The sequence below is a fragment of the Papilio machaon genome, chromosome 4, assembly GCF_912999745.1.
Source record: "Papilio machaon chromosome 4, ilPapMach1.1, whole genome shotgun sequence".
Classification (NCBI taxonomy): domain Eukaryota; kingdom Metazoa; phylum Arthropoda; class Insecta; order Lepidoptera; family Papilionidae; genus Papilio; species Papilio machaon.
In genome coordinates this window covers 7,471,374-7,494,700 of record NC_059989.1, presented here as the reverse complement: position 1 = coordinate 7,494,700, position 23,327 = coordinate 7,471,374, and the positions used below count along the sequence as shown (strand labels likewise).

At 33.5% G+C, this 23,327-nt stretch overlaps 6 protein-coding genes across 6 annotated transcripts in view; all 6 read right to left on the bottom strand.

Annotated features, from left to right (window-relative positions):
* Positions 1-889: 889 nt before the first annotated feature.
* On the bottom strand, positions 890-2,889 carry LOC106720151 (odorant receptor 30a-like). The gene is made up of 4 exons (XM_014514732.2): positions 2,760-2,889; positions 2,256-2,424; positions 1,786-2,000; positions 890-1,518 (listed from the first exon to the last, which is right to left on the bottom strand). The coding sequence occupies exons 1-4, from the start codon at positions 2,887-2,889 to the stop codon at positions 890-892; spliced, it is 1,143 nt and encodes a 380-aa protein (XP_014370218.2).
* Positions 2,890-4,096: 1,207 nt separating this feature from the next.
* LOC106720150 (putative odorant receptor 19b) lies at positions 4,097-5,800 on the bottom strand. Its single transcript, XM_045686840.1, has 2 exons — positions 5,677-5,800; positions 4,097-4,728 (listed from the first exon to the last, which is right to left on the bottom strand). Exons 1-2 carry the CDS (start codon positions 5,798-5,800, stop codon positions 4,097-4,099), a joined length of 756 nt encoding a protein of 251 aa, XP_045542796.1.
* Positions 5,801-6,950: 1,150 nt separating this feature from the next.
* Positions 6,951-8,979, bottom strand: LOC106720149 (odorant receptor 10a-like). The gene is made up of 3 exons (XM_045686839.1): positions 8,834-8,979; positions 7,704-7,915; positions 6,951-7,609 (listed from the first exon to the last, which is right to left on the bottom strand). The coding sequence occupies exons 1-3, from the start codon at positions 8,977-8,979 to the stop codon at positions 6,951-6,953; spliced, it is 1,017 nt and encodes a 338-aa protein (XP_045542795.1).
* A 1,170-nt stretch (positions 8,980-10,149) lies between these two features.
* Positions 10,150-12,573, bottom strand: LOC123723619 (odorant receptor 10a-like). The gene is made up of 4 exons (XM_045686838.1): positions 12,569-12,573; positions 11,633-11,767; positions 11,207-11,418; positions 10,150-10,802 (listed from the first exon to the last, which is right to left on the bottom strand). Exons 1-4 carry the CDS (start codon positions 12,571-12,573, stop codon positions 10,150-10,152), a joined length of 1,005 nt encoding a protein of 334 aa, XP_045542794.1.
* A 526-nt stretch (positions 12,574-13,099) lies between these two features.
* The window catches only part of LOC106720317 (adenosine receptor A2b), a 49,709-nt gene continuing 39,481 nt past the window's right edge, over positions 13,100-23,327 (bottom strand). Inside the window, exons 2-3 of the mRNA XM_014514940.2 lie at positions 14,393-14,604; positions 13,100-13,952 (exon numbers count right to left, since the gene is read on the bottom strand). Of these exons, the coding sequence (XP_014370426.1) occupies positions 13,251-13,952; positions 14,393-14,604 (914 nt within the window). The 3' untranslated portion in view covers positions 13,100-13,250. The remainder of the gene's footprint in view (positions 13,953-14,392; positions 14,605-23,327) is intronic.
* Positions 21,178-22,579, bottom strand: LOC106720318. The gene has a single exon (XM_045686978.1). The coding sequence runs from the start codon at positions 22,433-22,435 to the stop codon at positions 21,197-21,199; it is 1,239 nt and encodes a 412-aa protein (XP_045542934.1). The 5' UTR covers positions 22,436-22,579; the 3' UTR covers positions 21,178-21,196.

Here is a 23,327-nt window from a genome sequence, read left to right as displayed (position 1 = left end):
CAATAATGTTTAAAAATAAGTTGTTGCAGGTTTTATCTTATTTCCAAATATTTTTTTATGTATATAATTTTTATAGGTACACTATTCTTTAATAGTCCAGGTAAAGTTTGTCAAATGAACATGAATCACTTGATGAAAATATAATCAACTCTACTTACACCAAAGCAGCAGTCAGTAATGATTCAAGAATCAAATTTAAATAGTTTATTTTAAGATAACCTTACTTGTCAGTCGGGAAAAAAATGAAAGGAAAAAAGAAAAGACTAGATTGCACTAAAAAGAACAAAGACAACATTTTATTACCGTGATGAAATATATTCGACTTACATTAGGCAAAAAACATTACTTCACCATACGATGGCTCCATTATGTCTTAAGGTTGCTTTGAAATGTTAGTCCGCTCACTGGACTGAAAACATTTACATCAGTGTTATTGTACGACTACTTTAATAAATCAGTGCTCCACAACAATACAAAAAGTCGGAAAAAAATTACATAAAGATTTCTTGCCTGCCGTTTTTGTGGCAGGTTCAAAGTTTGTTCTGCAGATATTAACTCGAATAACTACATATTTAATTATTAGACTAACCACTCGCCGTTGGTTTCTGAGACCCATATCTCTGAGTAAACATGTCGTCATCTTTGACAAAACAGATATAACAATATGTTTTTGATTTTGATTTTGACCTCAGAAACCAATGGTTAGTAAAATTTGCTTTACAATTTTTCAGCAAAATAGCATAAATCTTTGCTTTACTTTTAAACTTATTTAATAAAAATACTATGGTGCTGTTACATTTGTGAAACGATGTTTAAATAGGATGAGCTTTTATGCGATATTGGTTTGAAAACTGGTGCTTAAAACTAAACGTAGTGGGCAATAGCAAAATTAAAATTTGACAACGGTGACAAATTTAAACATCGCCTGCATTGATGTTGCAAAAGTGTAAATATTAACTGGTACTATACCAGCAGCTAGCAATTCTATAGGTTTTTGTGCTTGCATCAACATCATATAAGTTAATTTCATTTCATTTAAATCAAATGTCTCCCATCCACAACAATACACCGCCCTTTCGAACACTTCCGAAGCATTAATTAATCTTTGACATAGAAAACAATATAAAAAGTAAACCAAAAAACAATACATTAACACAGGAATAAATGTAATCCAATCTTGTAACGGTAAATAAAAGAATAAACAAATGCAGACTGCGTTCGAACCAAAATGAATTCCTATAGGCACGCTATAAAGTTTTTTCAAATCATCAACCGTTCCCATAGTCATTGAATGACGGACTATCATTATTGGTAATTTTTCCTTAACATTTTCATTATCGTTTTCATTCAACGCCGTCATTTCGACTGCCATTAATTGGTACATCGCAGTTGTATGAGATATCAGTAATAATAAAAGACCTTGATAGTTGAGGACAATTGTCACTAAACTTAATTCCAACGTAAGAATTATCGTTTGGCAAATCTCTCGATTCGGCGAAGTAGACAGAGGTTCTAGACCTAAAAAAAAGAGACAGATTTTTAATTTAAAATTAAACTAAAAAGGCGTATATTAAAGCAGAGCGGAATTATTGCCACCTTCAATAGAAACTATCGACCGACCCTAATAATTGGTATCTAGGATCAGAAGATTACTTTTATTACTTTATATGGGAGGTACAAGAATGATACGAATGTGTTAGGTAATTGAAACCACCTTGGAACCACGGAAAAGGTTAGACATCGATTATTGGATTCAATCGTAAAAGCTGTATCTTTATTGCTCACCAACGCATTGTGTCATTGAATAATTATCATTTTGTAAGTCAGCGCGATTTGGTAAATAGATGAAGAACACATTAATCATATTTGAAATGTAGAAAACCAATAACATTTTCTTTATAGCTGACAACAGGTTGGAGTGGCGCTTTTTGAGAAATTCCGATTGACGAGTTAGTTCGTCATTCTTAATGACATTCTTTAGAACATTTTTACAAAATGGCCTGAAACAAATAATTCATACGTAAAAGTTATTACGATTTCATATTAAGAAACAAAAAATTGCTAGTAAAAGAAAACAAGATTTAATCGATATCATCAGGATAACATCAGGATCGCAAAAAGATCTGTATATTAAGAGAGCTTTATATAATAACTTTTAAAGAGTACAATATCGGTATTATTACAACTGGTCCCTTCGATGTCGTTACGACCGATTTTGACTGATTTTCAAAGTAATAATGTACAAAAATAATTACCATTTCATGAGAAACCAACCGCTGCTAGTTGCAGTTAGTGTGAAGATGGAAACATTGACGTAACTTTTAATGAAATCCCCGGGTCCATTAGCAAATTTTATTTGATAAAAGAGACAACCAAACCCATAGATATACAACAGAAGAACAAAATGCAACGTCCAGAATGTTGCTAAAAATTTTAAAAAAAATCAATTAACAACAATAATAATAAATTTTAACAACGCCTAAACTCTCATGCCTTGGTGCATCATTAAAAGTCTCACGAAACTTGTAATAATCTTAATTAATAATAAAAGAAAACTTTGTGGAAATGCTTCTGATATTTTAATATGGCAGGCAACTCATAATTTTTTTATCTCTTTATCGCAAAATTTTCACAAAATGGCTGACAAGTGAAATATCGTAATGGCTGCCGTGTATTTAATTTGGATTCCACTGTTTAATCAATTTAGACATTGGATTGAAACAGGATAAAATTTTATAAATAAATATTTTGTTACATACCAGTTTCCTTAGTGATTTCGGCAATATTCGGTATGAAGTTTATCATCCAAAGTAAACTCTCTAGATCATGTCGCTTCAAATACTTTTTACCATTTAAAAATACATCTTTTATATAACTTTTTAAACTCATACTGCTTTATATAATTACAAGTAGAGTTTAAGAAAAATTTGTGATGTTTCCCTACAACGTGCAGGATGTAAAGAAATAAATGTAAAACATTAAAAACTTCTACAAAGCCATAGTTAAAAATATCGCTCAAACCTCTGACTGTGTCTAATTTTTTTTATATTCTTATTTAACTAAATGTATATTTTTGTTATTAAAATAGCAACAATTGACAAAATCATTTGAAAAAACTCAATATAATGAAGAATTCTGAAATAATTAGTTGCAATCAAATTAGATTAAAATTAAAAAAATACAAATAATTACATTGATGTAAACGTATATATATGTAGATAATTTGTATTTATATCAAATATTCAGCTATATACTGTATGAGCAAAATTAAAATCTCTATTTAAGATTATTTACAACAAACGTTATATAAAATGGTTGTTAACATTTATTAATTGACAGACAAATCGACAGTACACACTAACTCTCTGTATAGTACTGTAACACCTAAGGAAAATAATAATGTGGGAAAAGTATGTGATTTGAATAATTTCCTTTGAACTACGACTACTTAATTAACAGTTGTAAGACTACAATCATGACTGCTCCTAAGTCAAACTATACATTTAAAAAAATAATGATAGCTCGTGTATAAAAAAGAAAACAAAAGTATAAATGAATTCTCACGAACGTCGAGGTTGTTTCAAGAAACACGAGTCATGACAGAAATAAAAAACATTGCTAAAATTGGCTGCGTATCGCTAAGAACATAATCAATATAGCAAAACGATTGGTACGTACGTTTTTTCATCGTGAAATCAAAAAAGTCATATTTCGCCACTATAACGTATTTGTATTTTTTCTTAAAACGAAAATCCAATTTTTTTCTGTACCTATGTCCGCGTATGTAATTTGTTTTATTATTCTACTCTGATGAAGTCGCGGGCAACCGCTAGTTTTTAAATAAAACTACGTTTCTACGTTCTACATCTATAATTGCTTAACCAAGAGTTTCCACTGCTGTAACAACTGTACAAAAATGTGTTATTTAAATTTTAAAAAGAAATTGAAAGAGAGAAAGGAAAATATTTTTTTGTATTTGTCCTTAGGCTAAGAAAACTCAAGGTTGTGTTTTACATAAACAAATTAACGGCAACAAAAAGTTAACTACGTTATTCGATGAACCATCATCATCTCTAGTTTGTATAATAGAACGGACTTAAGTTTTGAATGCAGTTACGAATTTATATATTGACTGCAAAGTTGAAGCAAAAGTATAAATGCAAACCGGTACCACAGATCCAGCTTTTAATATCACGGGCTTTTGTGATTGTCTTAACATAATCAGTATCATTTTCTGTTCTTTGATATTAAAATTCTCCCATCCGCAAAAATATACCGCCGTTTGGAATCTTTCAGCCGCCGTAGTTATCTTCTGTCCTTGATAACAATATAAAAAGAAAACGAACATGCCGTGTACAATGATTGGTGTAAAATTAAATGCTAAATTCAAAGGCAACACAAAAAATATACACATAGAAATTGCTTCTAGTCCAAAACTCACACCGATTGTTACGCTATAAATTTCTTGAATCTCCTTAACTGTATTTAATATTAAAGAATGACGGTAAACTAATTTATTTATCCTCTCAGAAACTGTGGGAATTTCTTCTCCATCATTCAGAGACATCGTTTCTTCTTCAAGAAATTCGAACATGGCCGCCGTATGAGCGAAGATAAATAAAAAGGTTGCGTCGTAACTAGCCGTAATACAGATTCCTAAAATTGCTTGTAAAACGAAAAATGTCGTACAAATTTCTCTATTAGGACTCTTCTTTAACGGCGCCATACCTAAGACGAAATTAAAATAATTGAAAAACAGAAACAAAAATAATTCATTTTGTGATTATTGAGTTCAATTTCCTTACCAACACAAGATGTTACGGAGAAATCTTCAATTTTAGATACTCTTTGCGGAGTGAACACTATGAAATCATTTACAAAATGAAAAAAATAGCAAATGATCACTAGTTTTTTCATAGATTTCATTAAAGCGGTGTGTTTTGGAGTATTATTTTCAAACTGCATAGCCATATTGTTATTCCTTTCTGCAAGCTTTAGAACTTTACGTAAGCCTTTTCTAAAATAGATTAAAAGATAATGTCAAAGTGTCAAAAAGAGGCAACGTAGAAAGCAAATAACTAAGCGACTAATTTGGCGACCAAAAAGGAACTTCTTACCTTTCAAATATCATCCATCGCCCTGTATTGTATATAAATACAAATAATGAAATATTAAAATAACTATTTAACATATCGATCAATCCATCGGCGTAGAATATGTGAAAAGTCACAAACCCGACAATATCGAGATATAACGAACACGACAGAAGGAAAATCCAAAACGGTCCTGCAAAATGAAAATTACGAGTTACGTACAAAAGAACATCTTCTCCTCATGAGTTACTTACTTTACTTCTTTATACTAGATTGAAAAGTACAGCAAGGCTTGCTGTATTATTCAAACCTAGTCTTTACTTCTTTAAATCCTAGGATTCCGATACCAAGTCTTGCATGAAAATTACTGCTCGTAATAACTTAAACTTGTTATTACTTAATTTGCTACTAAAATGTATTCCTTAGGGTATATTATGTTTAAAACCCTTCATTATTCAAATTTTCAGGTTATCCATTGAAATTTCCTTTCAAAAACTCGCAATAAATAAGTTCCTTGATAAATATTTTTTCCTTAAATTTCTTTATAGCAGCGAATTCTTAAAGACATTTTAATAAAATTTACCTAGAACTTTGCTACTAAAGTAAGAAAATCCAAAAACCCTCGGAAACAAATTGATCCACCAAATAATATTCTGAAAAGAGTTCTCTCCAAATTTATTTTTTACTTCTATTAAAAAGTTTTCCATTGCAATAAACGAAATGCACAAATCCTAAGAATGAAATAGATTAAGTCAAAGAGTGCAAAATCGGCGTAACGATCATAAATTTTAATTGGATCTTATTAATTAAGTACTTTAGTAAATTGTTAGTCAATCATGTCGTTTAGCAAACTAGCAGTAGTTGTTAAAATTATTTAGAAATAAATGATTCAGCAATAGTTGACTCTAGCAATAAGCTAGTGATGAGAAACGAAACTTGTATTAAAAACATCTTTAAGAATCAAAGCCGAATTTCTACTTATTTACTAACACTAGTTAAAGGGGTCATCGTCATCATGAGCTCATTGTCCGTCACCACCGAGGGGCTCGGATCCTACCATAATTTAGGGCCATAGTCAATCACGCTGGCCCAGTGCGGGTTGGTTGACTTCACACATATCATTGAATATCTTTTTACTCGTAGATATGTGCAGGTTGTATCACGATATTTTCTTTCGCCGTATAAAAGTCAGATAAATGAAAATATGTAAATCGTTAATCGAAAAACACATTGGTACATGGCGGGATTCAAACCCAGGACCTGCAGATTGCAAGTCGAGTGCTTAACCTCTAGGCCACCGACGCTCGACGACGTTAAATGGGTGATGTAATAAATTTCTATAAATTACTGAAAGATGTCGAAACAAAAGCAGGTGGTCCACTGCCCAAAAGTAAAAAAAAGTAGAGTTGGAACTGAGGTAATAGTTTATTTTAAGAGTATCTATGGTCAGAATTTAAGTTTATGATCTGAGTGTACGCGGCGTACGGCAAATTTTAGTCCACGTTTTAGGCAGCGTTTGTTTCGCTGTTACGGCGAATGCAGATGGCTGCTTGGTCGTTTGTCACACCTTATTAAAATAACAGCTGAAAATGTAATTCGTACCAAAACCAGATTTGATGATGAATACAAACAGTAAAAATAAAACTACAAATGTTGTTCGCTGTTAATATTTATTTACTACTTCTACTGTGGCTAATTTAATTGTCTCAAAAAAGATTGATAGATTCAAAAAATCTAATTATTTGGAAATAAATGATACGTGATTTAAAAAAGCGTACTAATAATATTTTTAAACAAAAAAACCTGTAAGTCCTTGAGATATACTTTTGACATAACTACTAACTACGTTATTTAGATTTAAGTTTTGAACGCAGTAACTAATTTATAGATAGACTGCATAGTACAAGCAAATGAATATATACAAATCGGGGCTACCGATGCTGCTTTTAATATAACAGGCTTTTGTGATTGTCTCAACATAATTAATATCATTTTCTGTTCCTTAATATCAAAGTTTTCCCATCCACAGCAATACACCGCCATTTCAAATCCCTCTGCAGCAGTGGTTATCTTCTGTCCTTGATAACAATACAAGAAGAACATTGAAAGACCATGAATTATAATCGGCACTAAGTTTAAAACTGCCTCAAACGGTAACACAAAGAACAAACACATCGAAATCGCTTCTAAACCTAAACTTATACCAACGGCAATATTGTATATACTTTGTATTTTTTTAACTGTATGCAAAATTAAGGAATGACGATTTATTAGGTTTTTAAGTCTTTCCGTAACGATTTGTGTGTCTTCAAGGTGCTCATATTTTGAAGTTTGGTAAATTTCATTTAAAGATATTGTTTCTTCTTTTAGAATCTCAAACATGGATGCCGTGTGAGCAAATAAAAACAAAAATGTTGCATCATAGGCTGCGGTTGTGATTATACAAAATAATGCATGTGCAGTCAGGATCACCATACATGCTTCTTTATTTGGTCTTTCCGATAGTGGTTTTAATCCTAAAAGATAAATAAATAATTGTTTTATTTTTAGTCTCTACATTTACGAAAGGGAATTTTCTTGGCAAAATCCAAGGTAAAAACAAAAACTTACCAACACAAGACGATAATGAACAATCATTCATTTCTGATATTCTTTTTGGTATGAACACAAAAACTCCGTTTATTAAATGAAATAAGTACCAAATAATTATTAATTTTTTGATAGATTTTATTATTTGTTTAAGTTTATCAGCACTTGTTTCAGACTCCATTGCCATGTTGTTGTTCTTATTAGCAAGTTCGAGAAGATTTATTAAACTTTTCCTGAAATAATTAAAAATTACTTTTTATTTTAAATACCTTGCATTCGTAATCTAAAATTTTCTGTTTGCATGTTCGCATGATTTTTGTTCTAAGTTATCATGATTGTTCTAGATGTTGTTGAGGAAAAAAGTCGTTGCTATTCTTCCTTTGATGACTTTACCTATTAACTGCAAAAACTTCTTTTATGATAGTGCCTGATCATTTTTTCTCTTAAATCTTAACGTCTTAAGCAATTCAAGAATTAAAATAGAATCTGAATTAAAGAATCTTCATTCCTGACAATATGTATTAAGTATAAGGCGACTAACTTTAGCCTCAGACTTCGTCCGCACAAAATTAAACAACCTTATTGAGTACCCGATACGGTCTCGTGACTATGGTCTAAATCTCTGCCAATTTTCATCAAGAACCGTTAAGCTATTTTGGGTATACATAATAACAAACCCACCCATCCCAACTTTCGATATAGTTACCGTTGGAACTACTTACCGTTCAAATAAAAACCATCGACAGTAATTGTAGGTTATGATAAATATTAATACATTAAAATAACTGTTTAATGTATCAACCAATCCTGCAGCATGATTTGTCTGATAAACTATTGTCCCCAGAATATTTATGTAGAACGTGCTCCCAAGCAGAAATATCCAAAATAGAGCTGAAAGTTCTTAAAAAGATAACAAATTAACAAACATTTTAAACAAAATAAAATGTTCTTTAAAATTAAGATTAAGGAATAATTTAAAATTTCGCTTTTATGGGGAATTTTTATGGGGAAAGAGAAATCACAAGTAAAACTCAGGACTACTTATTGCTCTATAAGTTGTTTCTGTCAAGTGTTACGCTTTTTATTTGTAGCAATCCTTCCCCCTTTCTGGGATTTTCATTTGTTTCTAACTTTATGCGTCAATAGTACACCAGATGCCATTGTAACATTTACCTTTAATTTTAACACCAAAATAAGAGAAACCTAACATATTAGGGAAGAGATTGATCAACCAAATGAGATTTTCAAAAGAATTATCAGTTAACTTATTTTTAAATTTTAATATAAAGTTCCTCATGGCTCCGAACATTTCGTTCACATCACAATCGAATAGCGAAATGAAATATTCATTTTCACAAAATTAGTCAACGAATCATTTTAATTGCTAAAGATTAGTGGTACAATTAAGTAATTGTAGGTAGTCGTATTAAGTCATTTTCGAAAGTAGTTATAAATTCTGTTATATTAATTTTCATTTGTGTTTTCATAACGAATCCGCATATTCGCTGATAAAATATTTTTAGGATAAGTTGGAAGTCCTTATAAAAAATAACGAGAAGACATACAGAATCTTATGATGATTAGACGTTAAAAATTTATAAGGTGACAAAAATGTAAATTTCGTACAAAAATGGCTCAGTAGAATGCAACTGCTCGACCACTTATCACACCTTTGTGAGTCCTGGAGCAAGCGTGTTTAGTGCATATGTCCCTGCTGCTATCCATTAACAACTACCAATGATTAAGAACGGCTTCAATTTTGGTAGGAATAATACCCTTGGGTTAGATGCTAGTGCATTACAGGGGGACAACAACAAGGGGACAGTAGAGATCCCATGTTCATCAATGATGATGACCAAAGAGGTCTTTCACCTACTTTCCTTTTTAAGATGTCCACCAATGCAAAACCGGGGACAGAAAAAGAAGAAAATAGGAACCGTCAGTTGGTATCAAGCATCAGAAATTAATTATTATTAAATCGTCGTGGTACTATGCCAGCAATTAGGCCATTTTCAACAGCTGCTCCTGCTAGCTTTCTCATGGTCTAATTAATATATTTATATTTTATGCAATGTGTATGTTCATTTATAAGCCGTAAAATTTTCTATAGGATTCCGATTATTTATATGGTAAATAAAGAAAACGTGACAGAATTAATAATTTTATTGTTTTTTTTACTACTATAAGACAGTGCGCTATTTAATGCAGTAATTGCGTATAAATGAAAGAAATCATTACTATCTTTTTTAATTTTAACTATTTGTAACTTAATCGAGTTATTGTATGACTTTTTATTATTCAACATCATATTAATTTTATTAAATACTTTATTATCCTGTGCAAATGTTTAAACAACAACTACAGATCTAGACAAAAGGTCCATAATGGATACATAAATTATCAGTTGTCTTTTAACAATATAATCTCTAACTGTTATATCGTGGCTTGAATACATCTCTATAACTTTTTAACTTTTGAATGCAGCACCGAATTTATAAATGCTCTGCATTGTGCAAGCAAATGTATAGATACAAATCGGAACAACAGATGCTGCGTTTATTATCACTGGTCTTTGTGATTGTATCAACATTGTAAGTATAATTTTCTGTTCTTTAACATCAAAATTCTCCCACCCGCAAGAATACACTGCCATTTCAAAATGTTCAGCCGCCGTAGTTATCTTCTGTCCTTGATAACAATATAGGAAAAACGTTAAAAAATCATGTATTAAAAGTGGAATAAAATTCAAACTAACGCTCAATGGCATCACGAAAAATAAACACATTGTAATGGCATCCTCTCCAAAGCTTACTCCAATGCTAAAGTTGTATATATTTTGAATATTCTCAACAGTATGTAAAGTCAAAGAATGACGATTCACTATATTCTTCACACGGTTTTCAACAGTCCCGGCAGCCTCCTGTCTCTCCATATCCTCGTCTCTGACATCTAAAGACATTATCTCCTCTTTAAGAATGGAAAACATAGATGCTGTGTACCCGAATAAGAACAAAAAAGTTACATCATAGGAAACTACTACAACTATTGCTCCACATAACTGAATAGTAAGTAATGTTTTACATATTTCTTTGTTTGGACTTTCTGATATTGGTTCCAATCCTGAAAAAAATAAAACATACTTAGCAATGTATGATCACACAGCTACACATAACTGGTGTTTTGAACAAAATAGCTTTTTGTTTTTTCTCCTAAAGAGTTATTAACCTAAATATGCCTAAATATAGCAGGGGTGGCCAACCTAAATATACCATTTTTTTAAAGAAATCTTTTGTTAGGTCCGTCAAAAACCACCATCAAATAATTTGGCTTTGAGATTATTGACAATATTCCATAGTGTAGGGATTATTCGCGTTTTTTCGTGGTTAGTGACGTGCGCAAAATATTTTGTCACGTGCCATTGGTTCATCATTCTTGGGATATTAATAGTTCTAACAATAAAATGGCTCTTCTTAAAATGTCATTTAAGAGCCATCGATTTTTATAATTATTTGTTTACCACGTACCCACACAAGAAACTACCGAAAACTCATCAGTTTCAGCAAGCCTTTTTGGCAAGTAAATAAGAACTTCATTAATAAAATGTAAGGTATAGCAAATAAGTACAATCGATTTTAGGTATTTAAATATTCTTTTACATTTCTCGGTGCTTCTATCGAATTGCATAGGCATATCATTGTTCTTTTTTATAAGCTCCAAAACTTTCCTTAATCCCTTTCTGAAAGTGAACAAAATTAAATTATTCACTTACGTGTATTGTGCCTTATTAAAAATTAAGATGAATAAAGGTACAAAATATATATTTATATAGTACTAAAAGGCGCTAGGCAGTTATCTCTAAAGATTACATCTGCAATTCATAGCTTATTTATTTATTTATAAATTAAGAAATACATTCAAGATTATGACTAAAGATTAACGTGAGCTCTCACCTTTCGAACCATAACCATCTCCAGGAATTGAATACGACCATAAAAACTAAAATATTAAGATAACTCTTCACTGTATCAAGATATCCATTAGTGAAACGTATCTGATAAACCACAGTGCCCAATAGGATAATATAACTTGTCGATGCAATGACAAAAATAAAAAATGTGGCTGTAACAATTTCAAACGATCGTTATTACCGTAAACAGTTGATAACTTGCTACCGGACTTCTTTACGTTTATTGATCGCTAACAACGTTCCTTTGTGAAACCTTACTGATAAATCTACACTAAGGGAATGTGTTGAATGTTAAAGTGACCATTAATTGAACCTAAATGCTACACTTAAGCTTTTAAAGTTTGTTGCTTGTAAAGTTGATTTGATGTATCCACTTCGAAACTAGTCAAAATATAAAATGTATAAAAAATATATTATATTCTTACCTCCGACCTTACTCTTAAAATACGAAAATCCACAAATATTTGGTACAAGATTTATTAACCAAATTAGACTCTGGAGTGAATTTTCAGTTAAATTACATTTTACTTTTTTCATAAAATTTTCCATCTTGATAGACCTTTTATTCAAAAGTGAAATATAAAATGAAGTAATAATTTTTCCAGAATCGATTAAAATTTAATAACATATTCGTATTTTAATAGCAAGATGAAGAAAGCTGTTGTATAATTATGCAAATTGTTAGAGGTTTAAATTAAGTCATTCCTAAAGTGGGCGGTAACAATAATTGTACAGGATGTCCGGAAACATGTGTCAAGACTACAGATTCTTTAACCAAAATTTTGACTAGGTAATCCCAAGGTTGCTTAGTTTAGACGCCAGGAGACTTCAAAGTTTATGAAATTTTTTACGTTTCTGGAAATATACAGTCTTTAATAGGTTTAATCAGATTTAATTATCTGAAATTACGGGTATTTACTTCATGGTAAAATTAAATTTAAGTATTGGTAAACTGCCGCCATCTTTTGCCATCAATAGAAAAAGATAAATGAATGTCGTGACTAAGTTGTACTATATGTATAATAGATGGCGCACTGCTCTGATATACGATTTATGCTATTCTCGAATTAAACATTTATTTCAATGTCATACGTTATTCATACCCAAGGTTGCAATATCCGAGTAACAATGTCGATTGATTTAATGATGAAAAGGAAATAACAGGATAAAATTGTACTTTTAAGAAATTTAAAAAAGAAACATATAAAATTGTATAGATGAAATCGTTCGACAATGCTCCCCTATATAGTAGGTAGGTATTATCTATTATTTTTTTTTTTTGAAAAAAACTACTGCCCATGCCAAAAGACTTAATTGTCAAATATGTTAAATGAGAATGAAAACAACTTGAAATGTCAAATACATTTAATAACAGCATTACTCTCACAGCTCACAGCTGTAATTGACAGTATCGTTTGAATATCAACAAGCACACCCAGCGTAACATTTAATAGAGGCTTAACAAAATAAAAAATATAAATATTCATAAATACGTGACCAACATTCAATAGTGTCATTTATCTAGAAATGCTACATTTATAAAATAAATTAAAGCTTTTTTCATAAATCTACTATCCGGGGAAGTCCCGGTTGTCATCCTGTCAGCTGTGCTCCGAGCCGACGCTACGCACTCTCCGTATAAACTCCTCCACTTTTTTGTATGGGCTGTGGCATCTCTCTGGATTAGTGTCTATGAGGTACAGATTGTTTTCTCGAACTTCAGGGGAATGCCGTCCACTTGAACTGTCAGCCAAGTGCATGTCTAGAAACGGTTCCGTGTCTGCACCCAAAGGCGTAGTAACCGTTTTGGACTTATTTTTGTCTTCAATGACGGTAGTTTCGGCTTCCCTCTGACGCAGCCATACTGGAGAATTGACATATACCCTCGGTCTCTCTCTCAGAGCGTTACATCTTTCTAGAGCCGGTCTTCTCATCGGCACGGGAGGTCTATATGCCGCTGGTATCGGTACACCTCGGCCTAACACAGTACAGATCAGTCCCTTCAACGCAGCCCTAAAGTCTTTCAAATGATACGCGTACAACAAAGGATTGATGGCGGAATTGAGATGAGAGAAAATGATACAGAAATAAGTGAGGGGGTTTGGAATGTCCAGTTCGGGCATGAAGGCCTTTATGGCGTTGATCGTATAAAGCGGGATCCAACAGATGATGAAGAAGAAGACGATGATGGCGAGGTTTTGCGTGGCCTTCACCTCGCGCTTCTGCGCGGCTCCCAGCACGCGCAGCATCGTACCGCCCGACGTGCGCCCCTGGCTGCCTTCCACTGTCACCACCGCACTCATCTGAAACCCGTAAAAAGTACCAAATATTACATATGAAATTGCGTTTTATATAATACAAAAATATTCTAAAAGGAACGACACCACAATCATCATGTTTGTTTAAAATATTTAGATTCAGTAGCCAACATTTTAAGAGAACCTAGCATTATAAATTAAAACATTTCAAATTTGATTTTAAATAATACTGTAAATCAAGCTATTCATTAACTTATTTGACATAGGCCCAATCCGCAAATGTAGATCCATAATTTATGGCTCATAAACGAGCGATTGAATAGAATTGAATTCTTCGCATTAACTTGTATCACTGATAAAAAATGAAACTATTTTTCTTTTTTAGTTGCACTACTTTGCGTCAATTTCCGCCTAGTTTCGTCAACGGATACATGTATAAATTATTGTCTTAAAAGATCGAAAGCCACTGGAATGCTAGAAATTACCTGTTTGACAACAACTCGATAGATATGCGCGTAGAAAGCGGCGAGTAACACGCTGGGGGTGACGATGGTCGCGAAATAGAGGAATACGAGGTAGTTGTAGTCCATGACCTCGACGAAGTAGCAGCCAGGTGCCGCGCCCACCGCCGCGTGCCAACCGCATAGCGGCAGCAGACCCACGCCCGCACCGAACACCCAGCACGCAGATATTATCCCTGCAAAACCCTTTTTTGACGTGGAACTGCTAAACTTTGTTACATACATCCTTATTATACTAACGGCCGCATTCAATGTTCTATCTGGAACCATTGGTATGGTAATTTTAATTGGCTTTAATTCAAATTTAATTGTTAAATCCACAGGTGGGCACAGTTAATCGAAAAGTTAACTTCGTTAATCGTTAATTCGTTAATTAAAAAATTAACTTCGTTAATCGTTAAAGCGTTAAATTCTCGAAAATTTAACGCAAGTTAAAGTTAATCGTTAACAGTTAACCATACCAAAATTATACATACTAATTTCACACTTATTGTGGCGACACTTGTTTAAAATAGTAATTTGACTATACATTCTATAACACATTAGTATTAGAGACAAGTATGAATGCATTATAGTATATTTCATTACGAGTGCGGAAAGGCTGTCATTGCAAAGAGTTCCGACAAATGTCTACCCGAGCCGAGGCGCAGCCGAAGGTGAGGGTTGACATTTGGAACAAGTTTTAATGACAGTTCCGCACGTGTACTAAACAACTTTTTTTAATACAGTTGCTAAAAATTAAGCAATTAAATAGAATAATAAAAACACAATAAACTCAACCAACTTAAATGTTTGAAAAATGGCGCCAACCGTAAAAGTTCTTCATCCATTCTGGGTAGGCAAAGGGAACTATGCCCAAACAACCAAGTCTTCAGTAGATTATTTTTATTGATATGAAATGAAAATGAAATTTAATGAGTTGAAATAAAATGAAACCTAACCTAATTCATTGAATCAAATCATTAAATCTGATATTGTAACAAATTAGGAGCTTCTTCTTAGAATTATTTGCATGAATCATAAAAACTTCAATGATTTTTTTTTTTGTAAAAACTTCGTGGTTGGTTTTTTTCTTTTTAATAGACATCATTTTTACAGTTGGGAAAGAGAACGCACGAGTTTGGAAAAGCTAAAGAAAAACACGAGTAAAAAAGTGTTTTAATACAGTTGCTCAAAAAAAAATAATGGGAGGGTATTGCAGGGACGAAGAGCGTTCGGAATGTGGGCTATTACATACTCTTGCTTTTATATACTCATAATGAAATATACTATTTCGAACCTTCTTTTGATTTTGGTCCTGTTGGTCACGTCTTTCCCGGATGCTCTGATGCATCACAGTTGCATGCGAACTTCACATATATCAATTATCAACTCGTTCGTTCACCATTCGAGTCGCCGACAGTCGCCCAACATAGTTGAACTTACGAGTGTGGCGTGGCACGTAATTTAAACAAAGTGACAGCCCGTCTCCAAGTTTTTAATTTAACGATTAACGGACTTTTTTTTAACGGAAGTTGAGTTTAACGCAAGTTAACAAAAGCGTTAACACTTTTTGAAGTTAACTTAAAAGTTAATCCGTTAAGCAAAATGTTAACTTCGTTAATTAACGATTAACGGATTAACGAGTTAATGCCCAGCTCTGGTTAAATCTATTCACTTCACTCGTCAAAATCGTTTAGGCTGTAGGCCGCCGCAAAGATATTTACATACACACAAACCCACATACATACGAGGGAAAACATTACCCTTTTGTCAGGGTAAAAATCTGAACGCTGTAGACATCCCTTTTCTGCATAAACTTACAACTATCATCTAAGTTTAATGAACTAAGTGGCATAACGAAATCTCTTCTTGCTATCACAGATAAAAGTAATCAGTAAACCCAATTCAAACAACACGGTTACGACAGCTTTATCTATCGTCACACTTATGTACTTTTTAATAAGTCCATCGACAACAAAAAACAAGATTCATTGTGCACCCTACAACTATCTTTCGTTTCGATCCAAAGCCAAAATTAAGTAAACAGAAAATCATCAAATTCAATACTCGACTATGCCATTGCATTTCACTTTACTAGTTATCTTGGGAAAGTTGTGAGACAAAATGAAGTGATATTTTTGAAATATGAGTATATAATCTATATATATAAAAGAAAGTTGTGTTAGTTACACCATTTATAACTCAAGAACGGCTGAATCGATTTGACTGAAAAGCTTAGAACCAGGAAACGGACATAGGATAGTTTTTACCCCGTTTTCTATTTTTTATTCCGCGCGGACGGAGTCGCGGGTAAAAGCTAGTGTTATATAGTTATTCAAAAATATTAGACCAGAAATATTTTGGAATTATTGAGATTAAGCGTTATATAAGCAGTTTGTCTATGGTTAAAAGTTTAGATTCGAACAAGGTACAATTCCCTCTTCTTCAAGCTTCAGCAATGAACTACGAAAAGAGTTTAATATTAACCTCATTAAAGGTATGAAATAAGAATCGATAATTTTAACCGTTTACATTGTCACGCTATGGCAAATTAAAACAGGCGTCTAAAATGACACAGAGGTCAACGTCCATTATAACAATAGAAGCTCCTTTTTATAAAACCATTTTTTCACACGCAAAGTATTTTACTGCTCGAGTTAGATTTTAATAAACAAAAATTTGAATAAAAATTAAAGAACTGTGATCGCTTTGATGAGCTATTAATAACTCTATTTACGTATCTTAATCTTTAGTAGCAAAAAGTTATAAGAGATACGAGGAAAACAAATCGAAAAGACCTAGGTACAACGTGTTTTACCATTCAAGGTCAATCGAGACTTACTGAATAAAATATTAAAGACAATATTATTTTAGCGTGTTTTATGGACATGGATATAAACTGCCGACCTCACCACCATGTGGGATACGAGCTAGGCAGAGAGAGAGATGGATATTTAACTTATGCGATGTATACCTATACCAAAATAGGTGGCAATCTTTATGGATACCCATAATATATTGCAACGAATTGTAAAACAACAGTACGATTGCGGAATTTTTCTTAAGTATTTTTGCAACGTTAAATTTTTAGCACTCTAAATAAACTCTGACTTGTGTGCTGGATATAGTTTTAGGGATTCGAAAGACGTTATCGGATGTCCATACTCTTTTCCATCACGGTATTGGCGCTTCATGTGAAAATATTAGGATACAAAAACTTAAAAAATTGGCGTATACAATATGCAATATTGTATGTTTCACAGATTAATTTTAGTGCTCAGTGCCCTTGCATCATCTCCCCTTTTCCACTTCCTTCCTCCGTCTTAAACATATTAAGTGACGTTTATTTGAATGTTGTGAGGTTTGGCATTGCAACGAATGCGGGGTACGACATGTAAGTACATATCACACAGCTCAATTATTATATTACATTGGTGAATGTAGTCGAGAATCGAATATCAATTAATATATAGGTATAATTTCAAACGTATACAACGAGCCCGCGAGCCAGTCCACCGGTTTTTTAAGTCAGCTGATTTTTAAGTGCTCCATTGGGGGTTTAGACTTGGCTCGCGGGGTCGTTTACGGACCAGCGGTCTTGCTCGCCAATGAATAACCCGCTTATAACACTACTGGATCTTAAAAAATCTTGTTAAGATTAATTTTATTCAAGGTGTGGTTTGATTTATGAATACAAGATTTACAATCGGTTTTCCCATCACAACTACTTAAGCAATAGAAGCGTACTGCATTAAAATAAATGTTATTTATAATAATTAATTTAAATCAGACTGTAATTAATGACACTTAATATTAAAATTACACATTTATATCTATCAAATACTTGTGTTATTACGTCACGTTTTCATGTATTATACCTTGTTTTAATATTGTTTTTTTTTTTATATCAAAAGGTGGCAAACGAACAAACGGCCTCCTGAATTTGCCGAAATAGCGAGGCGACCGTTGCCCATAGACATCCGCAAATAAAGACGCGTTGCCTACCTTTAATCGACGGAGAAGGGGACGCACAGAAAGACAATATTTCCCCTTCCTTTGAGTCCCCTCTTCCGCCAAATCCACTTCCCCTTCCCATCCTTTTCATATTAGAAAAGAAAAGGAGAAAAGGGAAAGAGGACTAAAATTAGGCCTCCGGGACCACACTCATCAGACGAAACGCAGAATTGCTTCCACTTCACGCCTGTCTTCTGTGTGGACGTGGTATTGCACCGGTTGACCCGGCCCATTTGTGCACCCAACAAATATTGTTGTTCCAAGCCTCTGACTATAAAAATAACGATATTTTCATACAAATTTCTACACCCACTTTCAACCCCTCACAGCCCTTTTTTCGAGTTAAAAAGTAGCTTATGTCCTTTCTCAGGCTCAAGACACTAGACTATGTGTGTACCAAATCTGGTTCAGTAGTTTTGGCGTGAAAGCGAGACAGCCAGAGTTAATTTCGCATTCTTATTATTGGTAAGGATTAAGTTTTCTTGAATCCTTATATATTGACTGAAGACACAGTTGAAGTTAATGTAAAGAAGGGCATAAAGCTAAGTTTAGTAATAAATAATAATAAAATTATTTTATTTTGAATTCGGTCGAATTTCATCCGATGGCCGACCACTACTAGTATTTGGTTAAAATTTGAAGCGATGATAATCATTTTATTTGTCTTATCCATAGACATGTATGTTTCTGTCTGTTTAAACATTTATTTTAACAAAAATGCCACGACCGACACATCTCAGTACTCTTCCGGCATCTAACGTGTTAGTACCCAAACAATATTGTATTTAAAGTTACAAAATTGTTAAAAACATAAGACTTGATGGTAATAATTTAACGAAACCAACGCAACAACATAAAGGCACTAAGCAGGCTGGAGGAATTTCATTACACGAGACGCCTGACCTGAATTTGACACACCTCATTATTATTATGTCAGAACAATGCTCGTTGGAATGTTACTGGCGATTATCGCACTTGTCACCGAAGCTGCTGCTACAATTTCACCACAGACAAAATATAACATTTCGATGGCACCTACGAATAAGGGCCAATGTGCAAATTGACAACTATTCAGTAGAGGCTCAAAGTTTCAACCATATAAGAAAAGATGTTGCATAAGCCCTTTTATTTCAGCAAAAAAACACGTTTACACCTGTAAATGTGTATTTGTGTTTAGAGTAGGTTGTTAACTAGATAAAGACGTAACTTTTAACATGAAAAAGTAAAGAGCATCAATTTGCTACTTTGGCCCTTATACATAGAACCCATCTATTTACCAATCATTATTGGAGTAATTTTACAAGTGTACAAATGTTATTCTGCACACAAGTGTTATTTCTCGCCTACCTTATTTCATTTTCGACACGCCATATTTTTAAATTCGTCGTGCATCAGTGGTCTTTAAACTAGATTTCGTCACTAATAAACCATTCAAATATTAATGTGAATGGGTATTAAAGAAAAGTATATGTTTTTACATTAATTCTACATCTTTATATTATGATAATTAAAGAAATTCTTATAGAAGTAAGTCATATGCAAATTTGTATAGAAACTTAAAAAGCACGAAGTTTGCTTACGACGTCATCTTCACTTCTTTATACTCTCTCTTCTACAAGTAATAAAGTCAGAGGTTAAATTTAAATTTATTTATATTTCTTATACCAATAAACACTACTCAATAACCTAGCTATACATTTCTTTTGTAAAAACATATGCGCAAACAAAAAGGAAGTTCGAATGGATTAAATTACTGAAGAGTACGCAAAAGTCGAAAGAGCAGCTATTACTATTATCGCTATTAGATACTATCAGTAAGCTTTTGACAAAAATACACAGGGATAGGCCACGGTAAGTTAGCGTGTTACACTTCGTGCTTTGCATAATCGATAAAGTGTAAACTACCGTTAATAAGTTTAGTTGTAAAAATCATCAGGGAATTGATATTACGTTCAGACCGACCAATTTACATAAATTTACGGTCGCACTTTATGTAACTATTTAATTAATTTGTTGCGGCTAAACGTATGACAACTATCCGCCATCTTGTATAAATGTGGCATCAATTTTCGAATCCTTTTGCACTAAAGTACTAAGTTATACAAAGTATATTTTCATTATCCACGTCTCTAGGATTTGCAAAATCAAAAGAAATAATTCTAGGCAAGGTTTCATGTTAATTTCAAGGTAAATCGTATTGCTTGTTACGTGAGCTAAAACATTTAGGTTTTGTATTAGTTTTTTGTGGTGCTTTATTATCACCAACATAACTCTCCTAGTTTTTGTTTTCCATAACGAAATTAATTTTAAAACGTTAAAAATTATAATACAACATGTCTGAAACAAAGTTTAATAATAAAAAAATACTCTTTACATAAATATCACATATACAATACAAAAACAACTTCAAAAACGATCTTAGATCTTGGTGATTATAATCGATAACTATTACAAAAATTGTCCTTTACATTATAATTTTCGGTCATTTTAAGGCAGTGGGGTAGACTAAGGACAGGAGAAAATGGGGAAAGAAGACGTAGTGTTACGGCGGATGAATTTTGAATCAGCTGATGACAATGGCAAACTAGACAAATTACTCTATAATAATGAAAAACTGGTTTAAAAAATTAAATCAAGTAAATAAAGATAAACTTTACGTGCAATTATAACAAAAACAAATAATACAGTGGAGTTAAATTCAATATAACACTTGCCAAATAAGATTTAAACATTAAAACAAATTAGAAGCTTAATATCTAGGGTAATAAATAACTAGTACAAGATAAAAATAGCAAAAACTACACTCAGAATTGTCATGGACGGTAGATGATTTGATGCAGAGTTCTTCTTTATTGATTGGTCCGCGTAGGTTTGCAACAGGCCGCAAGGGACACTGCGACGCATGTTCGACGATGGGGAATTCCGGATGACATAGCACTTCATGGTTGGCGTGACGTCGACCGGCTTTCCCTTTACGTCCAGCGCATTCGTTACCGTTGTATTCGTTGTCGTCGTCATCACTGACGTCACAGTTGACATGTTTGCATTGCCCACGGGCACACTGTCGTTAACATTAGTTGCATTATTCACCGAGGTTACATTAAACATTGTTCCATTAACGGGTACTAATGTACCATTGGGCAACATCGTGTAAAGTGGGAAAGCAACGGGCGGTTGAGGGGGAGCCTCTGCCAAATTAGTAGTGTTTACAATGGTGGTATTGGTCACGGTTGTAGTCGTGACGGTGGAATTCTGCACACCTCTCTGTCTCTTCTCTTCTTCCTCAAATATAAAACTTGTTATTAGTTTACAGTCGATTTTTGTCTCTTCGTAATCCCCGTTGTCTTTTCTAATTCCGAATTTACAAATTTCGCCAGGCTGTGGTTTGTAACTGGAATGTCTGTTTGCATAGAGTCCGCCTGCAAGAGTTCCTAGGTTAAGAAGTGCCAAACCGGCCAACAACGTACCGTATTTGCTACCCGAATCTTTATATTGGTAAACGTAGGTCGGCGGAGCGCCACGATAGACAGGGTAACTCACTGGAGGGCCACCATGTGCTGGGGCATAAGAAATCCTTTGTGGTGGATTGTAGTTGTAATGGTAGTGTACATTGGTGGTATGGCCAGTATTTGATCCTGATAGCCCTTTGTTTGCTGGATATCCGTGACTTCCAGATCCTGATAAACCACCTGATGCGGGATAACCGTGACTCCCACCAGATGATGGATATCCGTGGCTACCTCCAGATGAAGGATATCCATGACTTCCCCCAGAAGACGGATAACCATGGCTACCCCCGGATGAAGGATATCCGTGACTGTTTCCAGAAAGTCCACCAGAACTGGGATAATGATGGCCGCCGCCAGAAAGGCCCCCTGATTTCGGATAACTGTGTCTAGAACCCGACAATTTTCTTGCCCTCACTGAATCTGTAACACTAAGCACTATGAGTGCAAACAATAATATCTTAAAGTATCTAAACATGTCACTATGATTTAAAACTTTCACCATCTTTACGTAAACAACACGTTATACACAAAGACTCCTGCGCATTAAACTGGTCAGCTGTTAAAATGCCAAATTGCGAACTATAAAAGCACACACAAACCGCAAACACGTAGAAATAAAAGAAACGTATGACCAGTGTCAAAGAGTAGGTAAAACAATTGTTGCTTTTATATAGAATCGCAAACGTGTGACTCATGCACCAACCTCTATATAAATAGACTTGCTATACGCCGTGAAATTTTATGCCTATTTGATTTTCGCCATTTTGTCGGTCGCGGTCGGTGACGGTGGTGAGGATTCGCACCAATAATAGAGATAGAAAAAAATGTCAGTAACAATAACACCTCACCCCCCCCCCCCCTAGAAATAGGTCATTCGGTCTGAAGCGATTCCATAACGAATTTCAAAAATATTTGGAACTGCTGACAAGTCACAATCCCGTGACTTATCGAAAGTTATTGTCAATTCTAAACATTTTTGAAATTCGTGAAGTACGTTTTAGTCGGAACGAAGCAAAAGCTGTAATTTTAAAGCAACGACTTATCCATATATATAGAGATCAGTGGAGTCGTGTTTTTCTGTGTTGCCATTTATAGGAATATTGTTTTTGGGAATAATGTCAGCCATGACTGACTCAATAATTTCACAACGAATTAAAAATCAGGTTTTATTTACGCGATCTAAGTCTTACGCAATAGCCAACAACTTGTTTTTACCAAAATCTAGTAGCCTGTCTCAAAGTAGTAACTCTCAATTCAAATGTTGTTTGTTAAAAAAAAAACTTTCAAGTCAATTCAATTTCCAAGCAGTGGTTAAAAAAAAAAACTTTCAATCTGACAATGTCAACTAAGTGTTACTGTCAAACGTTCAATTTTATGTCGCTACTCGCCACTGC